This window comes from Armigeres subalbatus, chromosome 1, assembly GCF_024139115.2.
Source record: "Armigeres subalbatus isolate Guangzhou_Male chromosome 1, GZ_Asu_2, whole genome shotgun sequence".
Taxonomy (NCBI): Eukaryota; Metazoa; Arthropoda; class Insecta; order Diptera; family Culicidae; genus Armigeres; species Armigeres subalbatus.
Genome location: NC_085139.1, coordinates 199,252,127 through 199,270,408, shown reverse-complemented (window position 1 = coordinate 199,270,408; position 18,282 = coordinate 199,252,127). Strand labels below are relative to the sequence as shown.

General features: G+C 38.0%; 1 protein-coding gene across 5 annotated transcripts in view; it reads right to left on the bottom strand.

Moving 5' to 3' along the window:
- Positions 1 to 9,971: 9,971 nt before the first annotated feature.
- Positions 9,972 to 18,282, bottom strand: part of LOC134205659 (armadillo segment polarity protein) — a 114,442-nt gene continuing 106,131 nt past the window's right edge. For 3 of the 5 annotated variants that reach the window (XM_062681144.1, XM_062681145.1, XM_062681146.1), the window contains one exon: positions 9,972 to 11,338. In XM_062681144.1, the coding sequence (XP_062537128.1) occupies positions 11,073 to 11,338 (266 nt within the window). In that variant the 3' untranslated portion in view covers positions 9,972 to 11,072. The remainder of the gene's footprint in view (positions 11,339 to 18,282) is intronic. The other 2 variants (XR_009978173.1, XR_009978174.1) reach the window with 1 other exon arrangement.

Sequence of the window (18,282 nt, the reverse complement as noted above, 5' to 3'; positions counted from 1 at the left end):
TGCAGAAAGAGTGGGCATTAGCCTGGTCCAAAAAAAAAGTTTTTTTTTCTTAAATAAATTTATTTAAGTTTTGTTTTTCTTTTGCGTACATGGACGAAGCGAGTGAAGGCGATTCGCCTTCAACAGACAATGTTGTTCGCACGCGATTTTACCAGGCCACATCACCTGGTCCCTGGGTTGTTTATTTCCGGCAGAAAGCGAAAAGCCTTGATTTTCTAGGCATCAAGCGTGATTTGACGCGTCGTTTTCCGAAAACTGATTTTCATCAGATTAATCGGAACAAACTACGCATAACCGCATCTACATATCAGATTGCAAATGATATTGCTAAAGGCATACAATACTGAATATTTAGTTTATATCCTCGCGAGAGGTCGAAATTGAAGGTGTGATAAACGCAGCGAGCCTGACCTGCAAGGATGTACTTGCAGGAAAAGGTCGTATTAAGAACGCCCTGCAATCTACTGTGGATATTCTGGATTGCAAAGAGTTGCATTCAGCAGCCATGGTAGATGGTAAGAAAGTGTATTCTAAGTCAGGTTCGCTTCGGGTGACGTTCGCCGGTTCGATTCTCCCAAAATATGTAGACATTGAAAATATGTTATTTCCGGTGCGACTTTTGTGCCAAGGGTGTTCAATTGTACCAACTGCAAACAGTTGGGGCACACTGCCGAGTTTTGCGACAACAAGCCCCGTTGTTGCAAATGTTTTGAGAAGCATAGGGAGGAGGCCTGCCAACAACAAGCAACAAAATGTGCTTATTGTGGTTTGGATCCTCCCATGGTTTGCAAGAATGCCCGGTGTACAGAAAGCGCACCCAAAAAGTGAAGCGCTCGTTGGTACAGCGCTCCAAGCAGTCGTATGCGGAAATGGTTAAGTCGCAAGACACATCCGCAACTGCCAACGCAACGGCTGCTATTTCAGCTGCCGTTCAAGTTAGTGATTTTTATGATGTTATTTCCATTGACGAATCGGACTCTGACGTAGCCGATATGGATGATTCTGCGGAGGTACACGTACCCGAAAGAGGAAGAAACTGTCTTCCCAGGATTGCGCCGTAAGAAAACAAAAATCATCCCTAGAAGCTTGCCGAAATCTGATGGTAATGGGGATTATTTAAAATTCCGAAGCAGCCTGTCTATACTGCTCCTTTTGACCCATGTTGCAGTAAGACATTCCCGCCATTGCCTAAAACTGATGTTACAAAGAAACATCTGTCAAAGAATATCTCTGAGCAGAAAACTGCTACTCGCATTTCTAAGAAAAGAATCTCGTCCAAGCGAGGATTGATATCCTTTAAGGACCTTGTGGATCGTATTTTGAACTTATTCAATATTCCGAATTCATTGAGGCCAATCATTGACCTCCTTATTCCAACAGTTGAAAGTTATCTGAAGCAATTGACTGTTTCATGGCCCTTCTTGCAGGACTTGTATCTTTCGATGGATAATACGGCCATACAAGATACAATCACTGTGCTGCAGTGGAACTGTCATAGTCTGAAAAATAAATTGGACGTGTTCAAGTTTTTAATTCGCAACTCCGATTGCCAGGGTGGCCACTGAAATTCGATTTTCAAATTCCCGGTTTTTTCCCGCTTTTCCCGGTATTTTTTGTAAAATTTTCCCGGTTTTAATTTAACTTGAAAAAAAAATCAGGGTAAGAGTTTTTATACTTTAACTAGATATATTATTTTCTGACCAAGCTGGAGGTCAGTTTTATATCGAAGCAACTGTTAATTTGTAACGAAACTTTGAAATGGATACATTAAATTACCAACAACGTGTTATGCGAAAATGGTTTTATCAAAAGGCACACTGGAATTGTGCGCTCCGTTGCCATGTAGTTAGTTAACCGGCATTTAATCAATGTCGAATTGTAATTCTACATTGGCACCTAATTACAATGATTTAATTCTTTTCTTAATTGCAAAACATTCGTATTTTTTTTTCTTGGATGCACAACTTTCGTTGACAGTGCCAATGGAAATTGCATGCCAGTCTAGTGTGGTTCTTCCTTCTTAGAGCATAATGTTCACAGAAAGCAAAAAAGTTATAGTTATATGTAGTATAGCCGACATCTTTTTAATGTTCAGCTCTCGATTTGATCTTAATGAGACTATTTCAGACTAAGAATATACCTTCCTGAGTAACTGAGTGAGGAAAGACACAATTCTTTCTTATAAAGTAAATTACAGTTTTAAACTTAGGAACTTAGCATGAAGTAAGTAATGCACTGTATAACCTCATTATAGTGATTGGCATCACTTTTCTAAAAATCTACAAAATTATTAAACAACTAATTTGAACACAGATTTAACCCGAAGACAATCTTCGTTTTCGATCAAAATAATTATTCAGTTTTCTAAAAAAGATTTAAACACATTTTAGGCCATTAAAACATTCGATTCGTAATTTATTGAACTTTATTTTTTTAATTTCTAGAATTTATGTCTAGAAAGTAAACCTTGGATGTTTTTTTTTAATTTGGACGTCCTCATTCAAACCTATTCATTATTCCCCGTGTAACAAATAAGAAAACTATCTTAAAGTACCTTTTTTCACCATCATAACCTTCTATAATATTAAATCAGTTGTGGAAAAATAGTAAACTTAAGATATTTTACTCTTTAGAATATTACAGACATATTCACGAAGTATTAAAAAATTACCATTTTCAATGATTTGTAGAATTTTCAAATATAATTCCAAACAACTCTTGAACATGTGTTAAAATATATATTATTTACCATATTTTTCTCGAATTGTGTGCAATTGGAAGTTACATACAAATTACAGAAGTGCAAAGGCAAACTTGGACATTAGAAGAATTACTTAAAGATGAGAATATTCATTCGAAAGAATGAATATTTCGATATTCGATTATATTCTTTTATGCCTTATTACATAATATTTATGATATATGGCCGGGGTTTTACCAAATAACACCAAGCGCCAAAAAATAACTCATATTTTGCCCAAGTTTTTGTTTAACAGATTTAATTGATCACAAATAGTATAGGTCCTATACTATAGGATATCCTACAACAAATGTATGCATGAATTGATTCGAAATAATTAATGTTTTCCTTTTACGTACAAAATATCACAAATCAGTCAAAAAGGCGCTTACTCGAAATTGGAATCAAAATGATCAAGAGACAATTGGATCTACTTATTTTTTAAACCTCACACATTATGTACTAAAATCAAATATTTCAGTTAGAATGCCATTGAAGAATGGATATTAAAGAGAAAATCTTTCCCTTTTAAATCAACTTCATTAAAAACTTTGAAGAATTTTGAATGTAAAATGTCAAAAATTTGTTTTTTCCCGGTTCATGTTCTGAATTCCCGGTTTTTCCCGCTTTTTTTCCCGGTGACTTCAATTTCCCGTCTTTTTCCCGCTTTTCCCGTTTTTCCCGGTTCGGTGGCCACCCTGGATTGCGATGTATTTGCACTCTGTGAAACATGGCTTTCTTCTGAAGATGAAATCAACTTCCACGATTTTAATATTATTCGCCAAGATCGGAATGATCATTATGGTGGCGTTCTTTTGGGAATCAAAAAATGTCACACTTTCTACAGAATTCCCATTCCGACTGTTAATGGTTTAGAAATCGTCGCTTGCCAAGTAAATGTAAAGAATAAAGATCTTTGCATAGCTTCAGTATACATTCCTCCAAATGCCTCTCTTAATCGTCGGCATCTTTGGAACGCAGTCTCTCTTCTCTCATCCCCAGTTTTAATACTGGGTGATATGAATGCACATGGTATTGCTTGGGGCGAAACTAGAGACGATAACAGAGCGCCTATTTTCCATGATTTGTGCGACGATTTCAACTTGAATATTTTGAACACAGGTGAAGTAACTCGAATAGGACCGAATGGTCAACAAAGCCGTATTGATCTGTCTTTATGTTCAAATTCACTATCATTAGATTGCACGTGGAAGGTAATCCAAGATCCCCATGGTAGTGACCACATGCCGATAGTCACTACAATCAAACGTGGCTATCAAAGATCAGAGCCAGTTAATGTTCCTTTCGACCTCACGAAGAACATTGATTGGCAAAAATTTGCATCGGCGGTAAAAACTGGTATTGAATCAACTGATATTCTTCCACCACTGGATGAATCTCGATTCCTTACAGAATTGATTCATAAAAGCGCATTAGAAGCTCCAGAAACGACGCGTTCCAAGTACATCTGTCATAAGAAGACCAGCCACTCCTGGATGGGATGATGAATGTACTAAGTTGTATTCTGAGAAATCTGATGCTTTCAAGGCTTTCCGTAAACACGGAAGGTCTGAGCTTTTCGAAGAGTATTTGAGGCTTGAAAGAAAGCTGAAAAACCTTCTTAAGGCTAAAAAGCGTAGCCACTGGCGACGTTTTGTCGAGGGACTGTCACGAGAAACCTCAATGACAACTCTTTGGAAAACGGCCCGCAATATGCGGAACCGTATCTCCACCAACGAGTGAAGAATACTCCAATCGATGGATATTCAACTTCGCAAAAAAGGTCTGTCCAGATTCCGTACCAGCTGAACCGCTATTTAGAGAATCAACTACTGATCCCGGTTCTCTGGGTGGACCATTCTCAATGCTGGAACTATCTATGTCTCTTCTTTCATCGAACAACTCTTCCCCGGGATGCGATAACATCAAATTCAATCTTCTTAAAAACCTCCCAGATATCGCAAAAAGACGATTACTTGACCTGTACAACTGTTTCATGGAGTACAACATTGTGCCACCAGAATGGCGACAGGTGAAAGTAATAGCTATTCAAAAGCCTGGGAAACCAGCGTCTGATCACAATTCATACCGACCGATTGCCATGCTATCATGCATGAGAAAGTTATTGGAGAAAATGATCCTTTCAAGAATCGACCATTGGGTCGAACAAAATACATTGCTTTCAAATACTCAGTTTGGTTTTCGAAAAGGTAAAGGAACAAATGATTGTCTAGCGTTGCTCTCTTCAGATATACAGCTGGCCTATGCACACAAGGAACAACTGGCTTCAGTATTTTTGGATATTAAGGGCGCTTTTGATTCAGTTTCCATAGAAGTACTGTCAGACAATCTGCGCAGTAGTGGATTACCCGATATTTTAAATAATTTCTTGTACAATTTGTTGTCAGTAAAACATATGAACTTTACTCTCGGCACTCTGACAACTTCCAGAAATAGTTACATGGGCCTTCCCCAAGGATCATGTTTAAGTCCCTGCTTTATAATTTTATGTTAAAGATATTGACAATTGTTTGGAAGGACAATGCACACTCAGACAACTTGCAGATGACGCCGTGATCTCTCTAAGAGGTCCATGTGCATATGCCATGCAAGGACCATTGCAAAGTTCCCTAGATAACCTGACTGTTTGGGCCTGACATTTAGGGATCGAGTTTTCACCGCAAAAACTCAATTGGTTGTGTTTACTAGAAAGCGGAATCCAGCTCAACTGAAACTAAAGCTGTTGAATGATGACATCAACCAATCTTTATCTTCTAAATACCTTGGGGTCTGGTTTGATTCCAAGTGTACCTGGAAAACCCATATTGATTATTTGATAGATAAATGCCGGAAAAGGATACATTTTCTACGTTCTATATCCGGAACGTGGTGGGTGCTCACCGGAAGACCTCATCAAACTCTATAGAACGACTATTCTCTCTGTTTTAGAGTACGGCTCTTTCTGCTTCCTCTCAGCAGCTGATTGCCACCTAATTAAATTGGAACGTATTCAATATCGTTGTTTGCGTATTGCTCTCGGCTGTATGCATTCAACGCATAACATGAGCCTGGAGGTACTTGCTGGAGTCACTCCTTTAAAGCACCGTTACTGGGAACTCTCACTTAGAATACTGATCAAATGTGGGACAAGTAACACACTTGTCTTAGAAAATTTCGATAATATGCTTGAACTGATTCGTCAGTCAAGATTCCTGAGGGTCTACCTTAACTACATATCGTCAGATCTTTGTCTTCCATGTTGTAATCCACCTCGAGTTAACTTCATCAACGACAGTTCCTCCACTGAATACGATCTGTCCATGAAACACGTTATTCAAGGAATACCAGATCATCTTCGACAAATATCTATTCCTCCATTTTTCTGAAAAATATGAACATGTCAATTGCAACAACAGATATTTCACTGATGGTTCTCGCATCAACGGATCCACTGGCTTCGGTGTCTTCAATGTAAATTCAACCACCTTCCGAAAACTTCAGGAACCGTGTTCGGTTTATGTTGCTGAGCTGGCAGCAATTAACTTCGCTTTGGGGATTATTTCCGATCAGCCCGTAGACCATTATTTCATCTTCTCGGATAGTCTTAGTTCTATCGAGGCACTCCGGTCGATGAAACCAGTTAAGCACGCATCTTACTTTCAGATGATGCGTGATTTGGTCGAAAGATCATTCAAGATTACCTTTGTATGGGTCCCTTCCCATTGCCTAATCTATGGCAATGAGAAAGCGGACACTCTAGCAAAGGTGGGCGCACAGGAAGGTGAAGTTTATGATAGACAAATCTCAAACAACGAGTTTTTCCTTCAGAGTACTCTTCAAAATTGGCAAACGATTTGATCACCCAATGAACTTGGACGGTGGCTATTTTCCATAGTTCCTTAAGTTTTTGCGCGAGCGTGGCTCAGAGTTGAGGACTTGAGTCGAGCCTTCATTCGCGTGATGTCGAGGCTTATGTCCAATCACTCACTAAACGCACATCTCTATAGAATAAACCTTGTCGATAGCAACTTATGTAAGTGTGGAGCCGGTTACGATGACATCGATCACGTAGTTTGGTTCTGCTCGGAAAATGACGCCTCCAGAGAGCAATTATTGGATACCCTTGTGGCCCGAGGTAAACAACCCTTCAGGGAAGTAAGAGGTGTATTGGGAGATCGCGATGTGGATTATATGCAGGCCATCTATGCCTTTCTTCGCTCGGCTGATATCAAAGTCTAATGCCCGTGTTTATCTCTTTCTCAGTTTTTTCTCCGTTCGATTCTGTTTTTCTGTTCCGTGTACCACAAAGCCCTGGCCATCCGGAAGATGCTCCATGCCGAACAAAAATCGAGCACGACGCCACGCAAAACCGTTTCCAACGTCAAATGCCCGGATGAGCAGCTGGAATAACCCTAAACCCATACTCCTACCCCGTCCGTCCTGAATTAAGTAATTGTTAACCTTGAGTCACCACGAGTATTATGGTCTACGTCCCCCTTCCCTACTAACTGTTAATGATAAGATGATACTCATTGTAAAAATATCATACTTAAGAATAGCGGCTCCGCAAAGTGTCACACACGACTGAGCCTACCAAATAAATGAAATGGTAAAAAAAAAAAAAAAAAGATGGAGGAAGCCTACAACAGACTAAAAAGGGAAGCTAAACGGATTGGACTAGTCATCAACACGTCGAAGACGAAGTACATGATCGGAAAAGGCTCAAGAAAGGATAATGTAAGCCACCCACCACGAGTTTGTATCGGAGGTGACGAAATCGAGGTGGTTGAAGAATTCGTGTACTTGGGCTCACTGGTGACCTCCGATAACGATACAAGTAGAGAAATTCGGAGACGCATCATGGCAGGAAATCGTACGTACTTTGGTCTCCGCAAAACGTTCCGATCGAATAGAGTTCGCCGCCGTACCAAACCGACTATCTACAAAATGCTTATTAGACCGGTACTTCGCTACGGACACAAGACCTGGTCGATGCTCGTGGAGAACCAACGCGCACTGGGAGTTTTCGAAAGGAATTTGCTGCGTAGTGCATACCACTATGGCGGGGTGCAGATGGCGGACGGTACGTGGAGGAGACGAATGAACCACGAATTGCATCAGCTGTTGAGAGAACCACCCATCGTTCACACCGCGAAAATCGGACGACTCCGACGGGAACAAGAAGGCGAGGTGCACAGCGAGCAAGGTTAATCGATCAGGTAGAGGATGATTTGAGGACCCTACGGAGACTGCGTGGTTGGCGACGTGCACCCATGGACCGAGCTGAATGAAGAAGACTTTTATGCACTGCACAGGCCACTCCGGCCTAAGTCTGAAAATAAATAAATAAATGCAGAACAACGTCCGCGTGCTGGGTCATTTAGTAAACAAATTAGAAGCAAAGAAGTATAAACGGCTGCTGGCAAGTGATGAGATGCATGAGGTATATAATTTAGGCCTCCATCGCACTATGGGGAAAAGGGTGGCCATTAATCGAAAAATTTATCATCTCCAATTTGTCTAATTTATATATCATATGAAAGTATATACCCTAGATAAGAGAATCGGAAAATATTGAAGCGCTATGTTTATTCAGTCAAAAGATATGGGCTGGCAAAGTGGAAAAAGCTGAGAAAAATAAAAAATCGTTCCTTACTTTGATTTGTATGTTATGAAGTCAATTTTTATCCAAATATAAAGTTTTATATACCATTTCAAAGCCTGAAACCTTAGCTTTTCTATAGTTTCTATAGTTTATTTTGCACTTAGCACTTGCACTTAGCATAGTATAGTTTCTATAGTTTATTTTGCACGCAAAGATTAATATCAAAAAGTTGTAGAAGAAAAACTTCAATTATCATAATTCTTTGCTATAAAATGGTCCCGCAAACCTAATGTCCCCAAATGTCCCCTCATCTGTAAATGAGGAATTGAAATATAACCCTAGTACCATCTTTTAGTGAGTGATTTGCTTGCGCATATTTGCGCTTTTGCGAGAACGCTGCAATAAAAGTTTTCTTGAAAATCGTGGTTTTTATTCTCTATACCTCTTAATGATTAAAAAATGAACAACATTATTACTAGAAATATGGTTGCTTTCTATTTTATGCATGCTGTACTGGAAACAACCAAAAAAAAAAGAAAACAAATTTTTTTTTATTCGCGGGAGACATTTTTTGAAGGGTTAACGATGGCCCTTAAAGGGTTAAAAAAGGTTCCTAAATATTTCTTCACATAATATATATTGCCTAAAAACAGTTTTCATTGAAAAACTATTTTTGGCCGCCCATTTGTATGAGAATTCCCCATAGTACATCGTCGCTGCCACCAAAGGCAACGAAAATGGGACAAAATGGCCGCATCATACGTAAACTGCCGTTCAACGCATAATTGTCCCATGTACAGAAGTCGACCGAAATCTAACCTGGCAACAGGTTAAAGCGATAGCCGGGCATCGCTCAGGATGGAGATCTTTCAAGTCGGCCCTTTGCACCACCGGAGGTGTACAGGATCCATAAGTAAGTAAGTAACATAGGAAATCTTATTGAACATGGGACAAATATGCGTATGACGGTAGTAAAGGCGAAAACGAAATCTGCCAAACAGAATTATACAAAAATACAAAAACAGCCGGATGACACCATCTATGCTTCTGGCTCCAGCATAAAATTCTCGTTATTATTTTGCTGTGGGCGTTATTTTCTGATACAATATTGTTACCAAATATTCAAATTTGTTTTGCACCGTACTAACCGTGTTGTGTTGGATGACGGTCTTATTACAATTAAATTGAAAATCGAACACATTTTTCACGGCACGGAATAGGTGGTATATAACGATAATAGTAATAAAATCATTCAAATCGCTTAACAACAATTACTCCATCACAGAAAATTAGTCCTGAAATGATGTTTTTGTTTACTAATTTTGAATTGTCAGTGGGGCCCACCGCGCGCTAACCCCAGAGATGTTAGCTACCATTTTTTCCCATTGGATAGATAGGCGATGACAGTAGGGTGTACAAAAAGCGTTACAGTGGAAGAAGATTGAGAGACCAGCAAGTCATCGCAGTAGAAGCAGACTTAGATGCGCACGGCGGTGTACTCTCCACGATAAAAAAAATCGAAAACAATCCAACAGGTTCGATCAGTTTTTCCGGAAGATCATGTTATGGAGATTACTGATTTTGATATGGCTGTCATCAGTTTTTCAATTGAAAATTTATACCATATCTGTTGTATAGCATTTAATATATTCTCTTCACGTTCTCTTATATACTGAAAGGAAGGTTCGTTTCATTTCATCATCATCATAATGTATAATAATTTCAATATAGAATTAATGTTCAAAATCAGTAGTAGTTTATCATTCAGCGTGATGCTTTTCGAGTCTAAGGATCGTACGTCGGTCGGGTTGTTATAAAGAAACATATTTCGAATTAGATGCAAATACAAAAGTAAAAAATGTAGATCACAAATAAAATAAGGGCGATTAAATGTTCTCATTTTGAAACTACATTGTTCATCATAATGGAATTGTATAATAACTTTTTCTGCCACGCTTCAGCTTACGTTTCATTCGTAAAGAATCGCGCAAACTGTGGCGCTGCTTGTTTTGCTTATGATTTCGAATTGATCATAGTTTACCCTCTAGCTGCATTATAACATTTATACTATTTTTTGTCTTATTTCTGTAGACTTATTAATTTTGCGTTCAGGTTTTTTTTCTATAGTGCCTCCAATACTGAATAATAAACTCGTCGAAGCAAGTCATATTGCGTTTGCAATTTCCAATCAGATGCTCAGTTTTATCGAATAGTTGCAACTCTATGGGCTTGTTTTAGCATACCAACGTGTTATGCAGTAGTAAACATCAAAGTATTTTTTAAAATATGAGAAGCTGCTGTCGTTGTGTATAAATATATGTTTCTAATAAAAAATCTAAAGTAGTTCTAAACTGATTTTTACCTTCCTTATTAGTTTTAGACAGTTGTTTGATTTCGTTTGCTTTATTACGTAAAAAATACATAAAGTACTTATATGTTTAATAAGTATAAAAATAGGTTTTAGAGCAAGCTTCCAACATAAATTGATACGATACAAGCTGCTTCAGAATTGAGAAGATAATCAAATATTTTGTATCACAATAAATCTAATAGATAGACGGAAACAGTATGTGTTAGAAGCTGCACTCTCCCTTTCTCGTTGAGAAAGTCTCTCAATATGTGTTGGAAGCACATCGTGTTACGAATAAAATGTGTGTATGGATAAAGAGACAAAAATAATACGCTATGCCGAGAAAAAAAAGTGTAAAAATCAAGATCGAAAACCGCTTACAAATCGGTGTCGTACCAGGCGGCCACCTGGTTGTTATCCTGCGGTGGCGATGGCATCACATCCAGATGGTCGAACGTCAGTTCGCTGGCATCCATCTCCCCGACGTCCATGTCCATCGCGTAGGGCGACGTTGGCTGGCCGGATGGGGGTCCGCCAGCGCCCGGGTTGTTTCCCGCGTTGGGGTTGCCACCTGCCGGGCCGGCGTTGCCGCCTCCGCCGATCTCAAGACCCTGCATCGAGTCTATCGGCAGTGTGTCATATCCTGGAGAAAAATATCGTTGAAATATGTTCAGTCAAAGTTTTGAAGAAATGTATTTGGTTTCTTAATACCGTGACCTGCCCTAATTCCGCGCATCGCCTAATACCGTGGTTTTCATCAAAAATCAGAACCTGGCTATCATGTTTGAACATTTCACCAAATAATGTGATGTCCATGATAGCCAGGTTTTAATTTTTTTTGAAAACCACGGTATTAGGCGATGCGCGGAATTAGGGCAGGTCACGGTATATGAAAAATCAAGAGAAAAAATATTAATAAAGGTATTAGCAAATATATACAATCATATCATTAAAGAAAAACATTAACATAAGGAAATAATTATAATTTTGAAGTACTGGTAATTAGAATTAAACTTTTCGTTAGAATTTTCTATATCTAAATCAAGCGATAAGCCTAGCGGAATGAGTTGATCCGAGAGAGCGATAAATAATTATTCATGTGATTTTCTGACATTGAGTCGGATTTAGGAATGGGCAATACCGATACGATACATCGGGAATCGATATTTTCACTCCAATTAATCGATATTTTGTATCGATTTTTTTTATCGATCCGGCAGTATCGATAATTTTTCGAAATACGCCTATCGGATTATTGTCTCGTTAACAATATTCCAGAATGAGTGTTACCTCACGATCTAAAAGTGTCACATAAATGAAAACTCTACGAGTCTCGATGAGGCTCCAGAATCGGAACTAGCGACTTTCATAAGAGGTTTCTTAAATTTATTTTCTTAAATTATGATACGTTGCAAGCTGAATTTTGTTACTGATCGATAATTAGCAATTTGAGCGAACCAGATTTTTGGCTTCCGGACCTTCCCTTTTTTAATAGGGTAGTACGGGGCAAAATGAGCACCCTAAGACTGATACTCAATACCTTCTCAGCAAGTATGCTTTGCTATATTACTATACGACAGTTCTTGTTTGATGTATCTTATCTAACATCTAGACTAAAAAGCGAATTTAAAAAAAGAAGGGTAATTCCGATAAATGTGACTTAACTAAAACTCACTTGTTCAAATAAATATATGTACTACGGGGCAAGATTAAAATCATTTTGTCTAACTCAAATGCATTCTTCTTCTTATTGGTATTATATCCCCACACTGGGACAAAGCCGCCTCGCAGCGGCGTTCGTTAACTGGGCTGATGTTTTAGCCCAGTTAGCGAACGGTTGCTGTACTACATAAGTGAGTAAAAATGGTTGTATGTCAATGCCCAGAATAACAATCCCCAGAATCAGTTCCCCAGAATGGTATTTCACAGAATTCCATTTCCCAGAACGACGAATTCTCCAGAATGATATTTCCCAGAAAGCACCATTTCCCCGAAAAGAAATCCCCAGAATGACCCATTCCCCAGAAAAAAAAAACCCGAATGACCCGTTCCCCAGAAAAAGGTATCAATCTAAGAAACTATGTTTTTCGCTGTCATTTCTATAAATTAAAAATACTAGATACTATATTTCTATGCAAAAATATTTATATCGAATTTGCCCGGAATAAGGCAAAACGACATATGCTGCCTTTTTTTAAAGCACGCATTTGCCCGGAATGGAGCCCATTTGATATGTTTGTTAGGGCTCACATATAATACGAAGGAGCATATAATCCATTATAGAAATACTAGAATAAAAGATCGACGAAGACGCCATCTTGTTTCCAATCGAACCGTCAAAAGCGGTTCCAATTCGACTTGTTTACTTTTTGCATCCATAAGAAGCAAGCAAAAAGTTCAAGTGCTGCCAGTATTATTTTCGCGATTTCATGCATTTTCATACGTTGCCAATTCGACAGTTTTTCACTCCGCCGGTCTGTGGTTATAGGGTTGCTAATCCATTATACTCGTTGTTTATATTGGGGGAACACCGTATGGCATAATGCCATTTGGCATAACAACCATTTGGCATAATCGTAGTATGCGTTTGCCCGGAAAAAGGCAAACGAGTAGATAACTACTTCTTCAAAAGTATGCATTTGCCCGGAAAAGGTAAAAGAGTAAATCACTCATTTTTTTAAAGTACGCATTTGCCCGGGATAATGCAAAAGAGCAGATGACTTCTTCTTTAAAAGTAGGGGAAGTGCACCGGTTTTGGCCAACTTAGTGCCTAATTTGGCCAACTCTGAAAAATACATATTTTTCCAAAATAATCGATCAGTTGAAAACAGCGTTGAAGCGTGAGCGATATATCTCTTGTTGGAACTAATAAAACCCTTGCGAGTTACTTTATTTTTGGAGTTATTCGCAAAACCAAAACCGGTACAGTTCCCCTATGCGTTTGTCCGGGATAATGCAAAAGAGCAGAGAACTTCTTCCTTAAAAGTATGCGTTTGCCCGGAAAAAGGCAAACGAGTAGATAACTATTTCTTCAAAAGTATGCATTTGCCAGGAAAAAAGGCAAAAGAGTAAATGACTCCTTCTGATTGTATGTCATACCCCAGAAACCCATTGCCCAGAAAGTGATTCCCCAGAAATTAATTCCCCTGAATGCACTACTCCCTAGAAAACCATTCCTCAGAATACCACAATCCCTAGAAATACATTCCCAGAATGCCCCTATCCCCCGAAAGACATTTCCCAGAATGCCTCCATCCCCAGAATGTCCTAATCCCCAGAATACCATACCCCAGAATGCACCATTTCCTAGCTTAGACTAAATACTTCGTAATTGCTTCATCCCGGGCAAATGCGTACTTTTAAAGAAGGAGTCATCTACTCTTTTGCCTTATTCCGGGCAAATGCATACTTTTAAAGAAGGAGTCTACTCTTTTGCTTCATCCCGGGCAAATGCGTACTTTTAAAGAAGGAGTCATTTACTCTTCTGCCTTTTTCCTGGCAAATGCATACTTTTGAAGAAGTAGTTATCTACTCGTTTGCCTTTTTCCGGGCAAACGCATACTTTTGAAGAAGGCATCTGCTCTTTTTCATTATCCCGGGCAAATGCGTACTTTTAAAGAAGGAGTCATCTACTCTTTTGCATTATCCCGGGCAAATGCGTACTTTAAAAAAATGAATGATTTACTCTTTTACCTTTTCCGGGCAAATGTATACTTTTGAAGAAGTAGTTATCTACTCGTTTGCCTTTTTCCGGGCAAACGCATACTTTTAAAGAAGGAGTCATCTACTCTTTTGTCTTATTCCAGGTAAATACATACTTCTTAAAATGGAAATCATATATTCTTACGACCCATTGCATTTCATACTCTTTTCAACGATTATGCCAAATGGTCATTATGCCAAACGGCTTTATGCCAAACGGCATTATGCCAAATGGCATTATGCCATATGGGCTTCCCCCAGTATGAACAACGAGTATAATGGATTATATGCTCCTTCGTATTATATGTGAGCCCTAACAAACATATCAAATGGGCTTCATTCCGGGCAAATGCGTACTTCAATATAAGTATTTTTGCATAGAAATATAGCATCTAGAATTTTTAATTTATAGAAATGACAGCGAAAAACATAGTTTCTTAGACTGATACCTTTTTCTGGGGAACGGGTCATTCTGGGTTTTTGGTTTCTGGGGAATGGGTCATTCGGGTTTTTTTTTTCTGGGGAATAGGTCATTCTGGGGATTTCTTTTCGGGGAAATGGTGCATTCTGGGGAATATCATTCTGGAGAATTGGTCGTTCTGGGAAATGGAATTCTGGGAAATACCATTCTGGGGAACTGATTCTGGGGATTGGTATTCTGGGCAATGACATACAACCCTCCTTCTTTGAAAGTACGCATTTGCCCGGGATGAAGCAAAAGAGTAGATGACTCCTTCTTTAAAAGTACGCATTTGCCCGGGATGAAGCAATCAGAGTGTATAATAATCGAAAATTTTTGGTGAAGTCCTTTTTTCTTCATTTGTCAGTTCACTTCCAACACATTCATAGTCGGCTCTGGACAGTCAATATTCAGTTGAATATTAGTCATTGAAAATTTATGCACATTTTACAAATTGATAAATTATCTGAAATCTGAACACGTTTCAAATGAGTAAAGTGATTTATCACATAGAACTGAATCCGATTTTCATCCGCGAGGCACTGTCAACGGGAAACATCAACATAAACAATGCTAATTATGTTTTTTTCTGCACATAGTAAACACACTCAGTGACAGTCGAATGAATGAGTTCGTGGAGTAGTCGTCTGACTATGTCATTCTATGTTTTGAATATTCATGCGATGTTTGTCAAAATTCGGACCGAAGTTGCTTCATGAAGATGAATATTTTAAGCTCTGGAAGCAATTACGAAGAACTTCCAAAAAGAACGTGATGAAATTATTATAATTAGGATAAAAAATCACGAAAATAAAATTACAATGTGAATATGTACGTTAGAGTGGCTCAAAAAACACTTTTTCAAATTTTTTGATGGGCCGCCCTCTTATTCGGTTCTATTTGGTGCCCTGATGCTCTGGACAAAATTTCAGGCAAATCGGTCAACGTTTGGGTGGTGCTAAACTCATTGGAAGTTTATATGGAAAAATATATGCAGAAACATCCTTAAACAGTGATTTGCAATTGGACGCACAATTTACGATCAAGAAGCATGATAATCATTCAGTTCTTTTTTTTTTTTTTTTTTTTTTTTTTAACTAATTTTATTTGCTAATTATCTAATACATGCATTCATCTCTTAGACTAGGTGTTCCGTGTTTTCTTAACACTATCATCCTTATTTGCTATGTTACTTTTAGTTATTATTAATACATTTCAATTGCCTCTGGCAGTTACGATATTTCCTCTGGTTGAATTAAACCATGTAGGAATTACAATGTTTTCTACTTAAACTAAACTTAACCTAATTTATACTAAGGGTACAAGGAGTTAATCGTTGCAATAGAAGATTGCAACGATTTTTGTCTAAAATTGGAAATTATTTTGTTGGACATTTGTTGCAATGTCTCAATATTAGAAATTCTATGAAGTTCATTGGTACTATACCACGGAGGCAACTTCAGAATCATTTTCAAAATTTTATTTTGAATCCTCTGGAGTGCCTTCTTTCTGGTATTGCAGCAACTAGCCCATATTGGCACAGCATACAACATGGCTGGTCTAAAAATTTGTTTGTAAATCAAAAGTTTGTTCTTAAGACAAAAATTTGATTTTCTGTTTATAAGTGGATATAGACACTTAATATATTTGTTACATTTGGCTTGAAGGCCTTCAATGTGATTTTTAAAAGTTAATTTTTGATCTAGCAGAAGTCCTAAATATTTAGCTTCGCTAGACCAATTAATTGGAACCCCATTCATAGTGACAATATGTCTGCTAGAAGGTTTCAAATAAGAAGCTCTCGGCTTATGTGGGAAAATTATAAGCTGAGTTTTGGAAGCATTCAGGAAATTTTCCATTTTGCAAGTAAGTGGAGAAAATATCCAAACTTTTTGCAATCTACTACAAATGACACGAAGGCTTCGCCCTTTGGCTGAAAGGCCCGTGTCATCTGCAAACAAAGATTTTTGACACCCTGATGGTAAATCAGGTAAGTCAGAAGTAAAATGTTATACAATATGGGCCCCAGTATGCTGCCTTGGGGACACCAGCCCTTACAGGTAATCTATCAGATTTAGTATTCTGATAGTTTACCTGCAGTAAACGATCTGATAAATAATTTTGAATCAGTTTAATAATGTACAGAGGAAAATTAAAATTCATCAATTTTACAATCAAACCTTCATGCCAAACACTGTCAAATGCTTTCTCTATATCAAGAAGAGCAACTCCAGTCGAATATCCTTCAGATTTGTTGAGCCGAATTAAATTCGTTACTCTTAATAACTGATGGGTGGTTGAATGCCCATGGCGAAAACCAAATTGTTCATTAGCAAAAATAGAATTGTCATTAATATGAACCATCATTCTATTTAAAATAATCTTTTCAAACAGTTTGCTTATTGAAGAAAGCAAACTGATTGAGCGATAACTAGAAGCATCAGCTGGATTTTTGTCCGGCTTCAAAATTGGAACAACTTTGGCGTTTTCCATTTATCTGGAAAGTATGCCAATTGAAAACATTTGTTAAATAAATTAACTAAAAGGATAAAGAGCTCTCAGGAAGTTTTTGATAAGTATGTAGAAAATACCATCATCACCTGGGCTTTCATATTTTTAAATTTTCTAGTAATAGATCTCACTTCATCCAAATTAGTTTCCCAACGAAGGGTCAAAAACATTCTCTTGATTGAGAATGTCTTCGAAGCTCCGTGTAACCTGATCCTCAATTGGACTAGTGAGACCTAGACTAAAATTATGGGCACTCTCGAACTGCTGAGCAAGTTTTTGAGCCTTTTCGCCATTTGTTAATAAAATTTTATTTCCCTCTTTAAGCGCTGGAATTGGCTTTTGAGGTTTTTTAAGAATTTTTGTTAATTTCCAAAAGGGTTTCGAACTGGGATCCAATTTCGAGACATTATTCTCAAAGTTGGTATTTCTCAGAATAGCGAAACGTTTTTTAATTTCATTTTGCAAATCACGCCAAATAACTTTCAACGCGGGATCGCGAGTTCTTTGGTATTGCCTTCTTCTCACATTTTTAAGACGGATCAGTAGCTGAAGATCGTCGTCAATAATAATGGAGTTGAATTTAATTTCACATTTAGGAATTGCAATGCCTCTGGCTTCGACAATTAAATTTGTCAAAGATACGAGAGCATTATCAATATCACTTTTGGTATCGAGAGGAATATCAACATCAAAATTCCTATCGATATACGTTTTATATAAATCCCAATCAGCTCTATGATAATTAAAAGTAGAGCTGATTGGATTATAAATGGCTTCTTGTGAGATTTCAAATGTCACAGGAAGATGATCAGAGTCAAAGTCAGCATGAGTTACCAATTGGCCACACAGCTGACTTGAATCCGTTAAAACTAAATCAATTGTAGAAGGATTTCGACTGGAAGAAAAACAAGTTG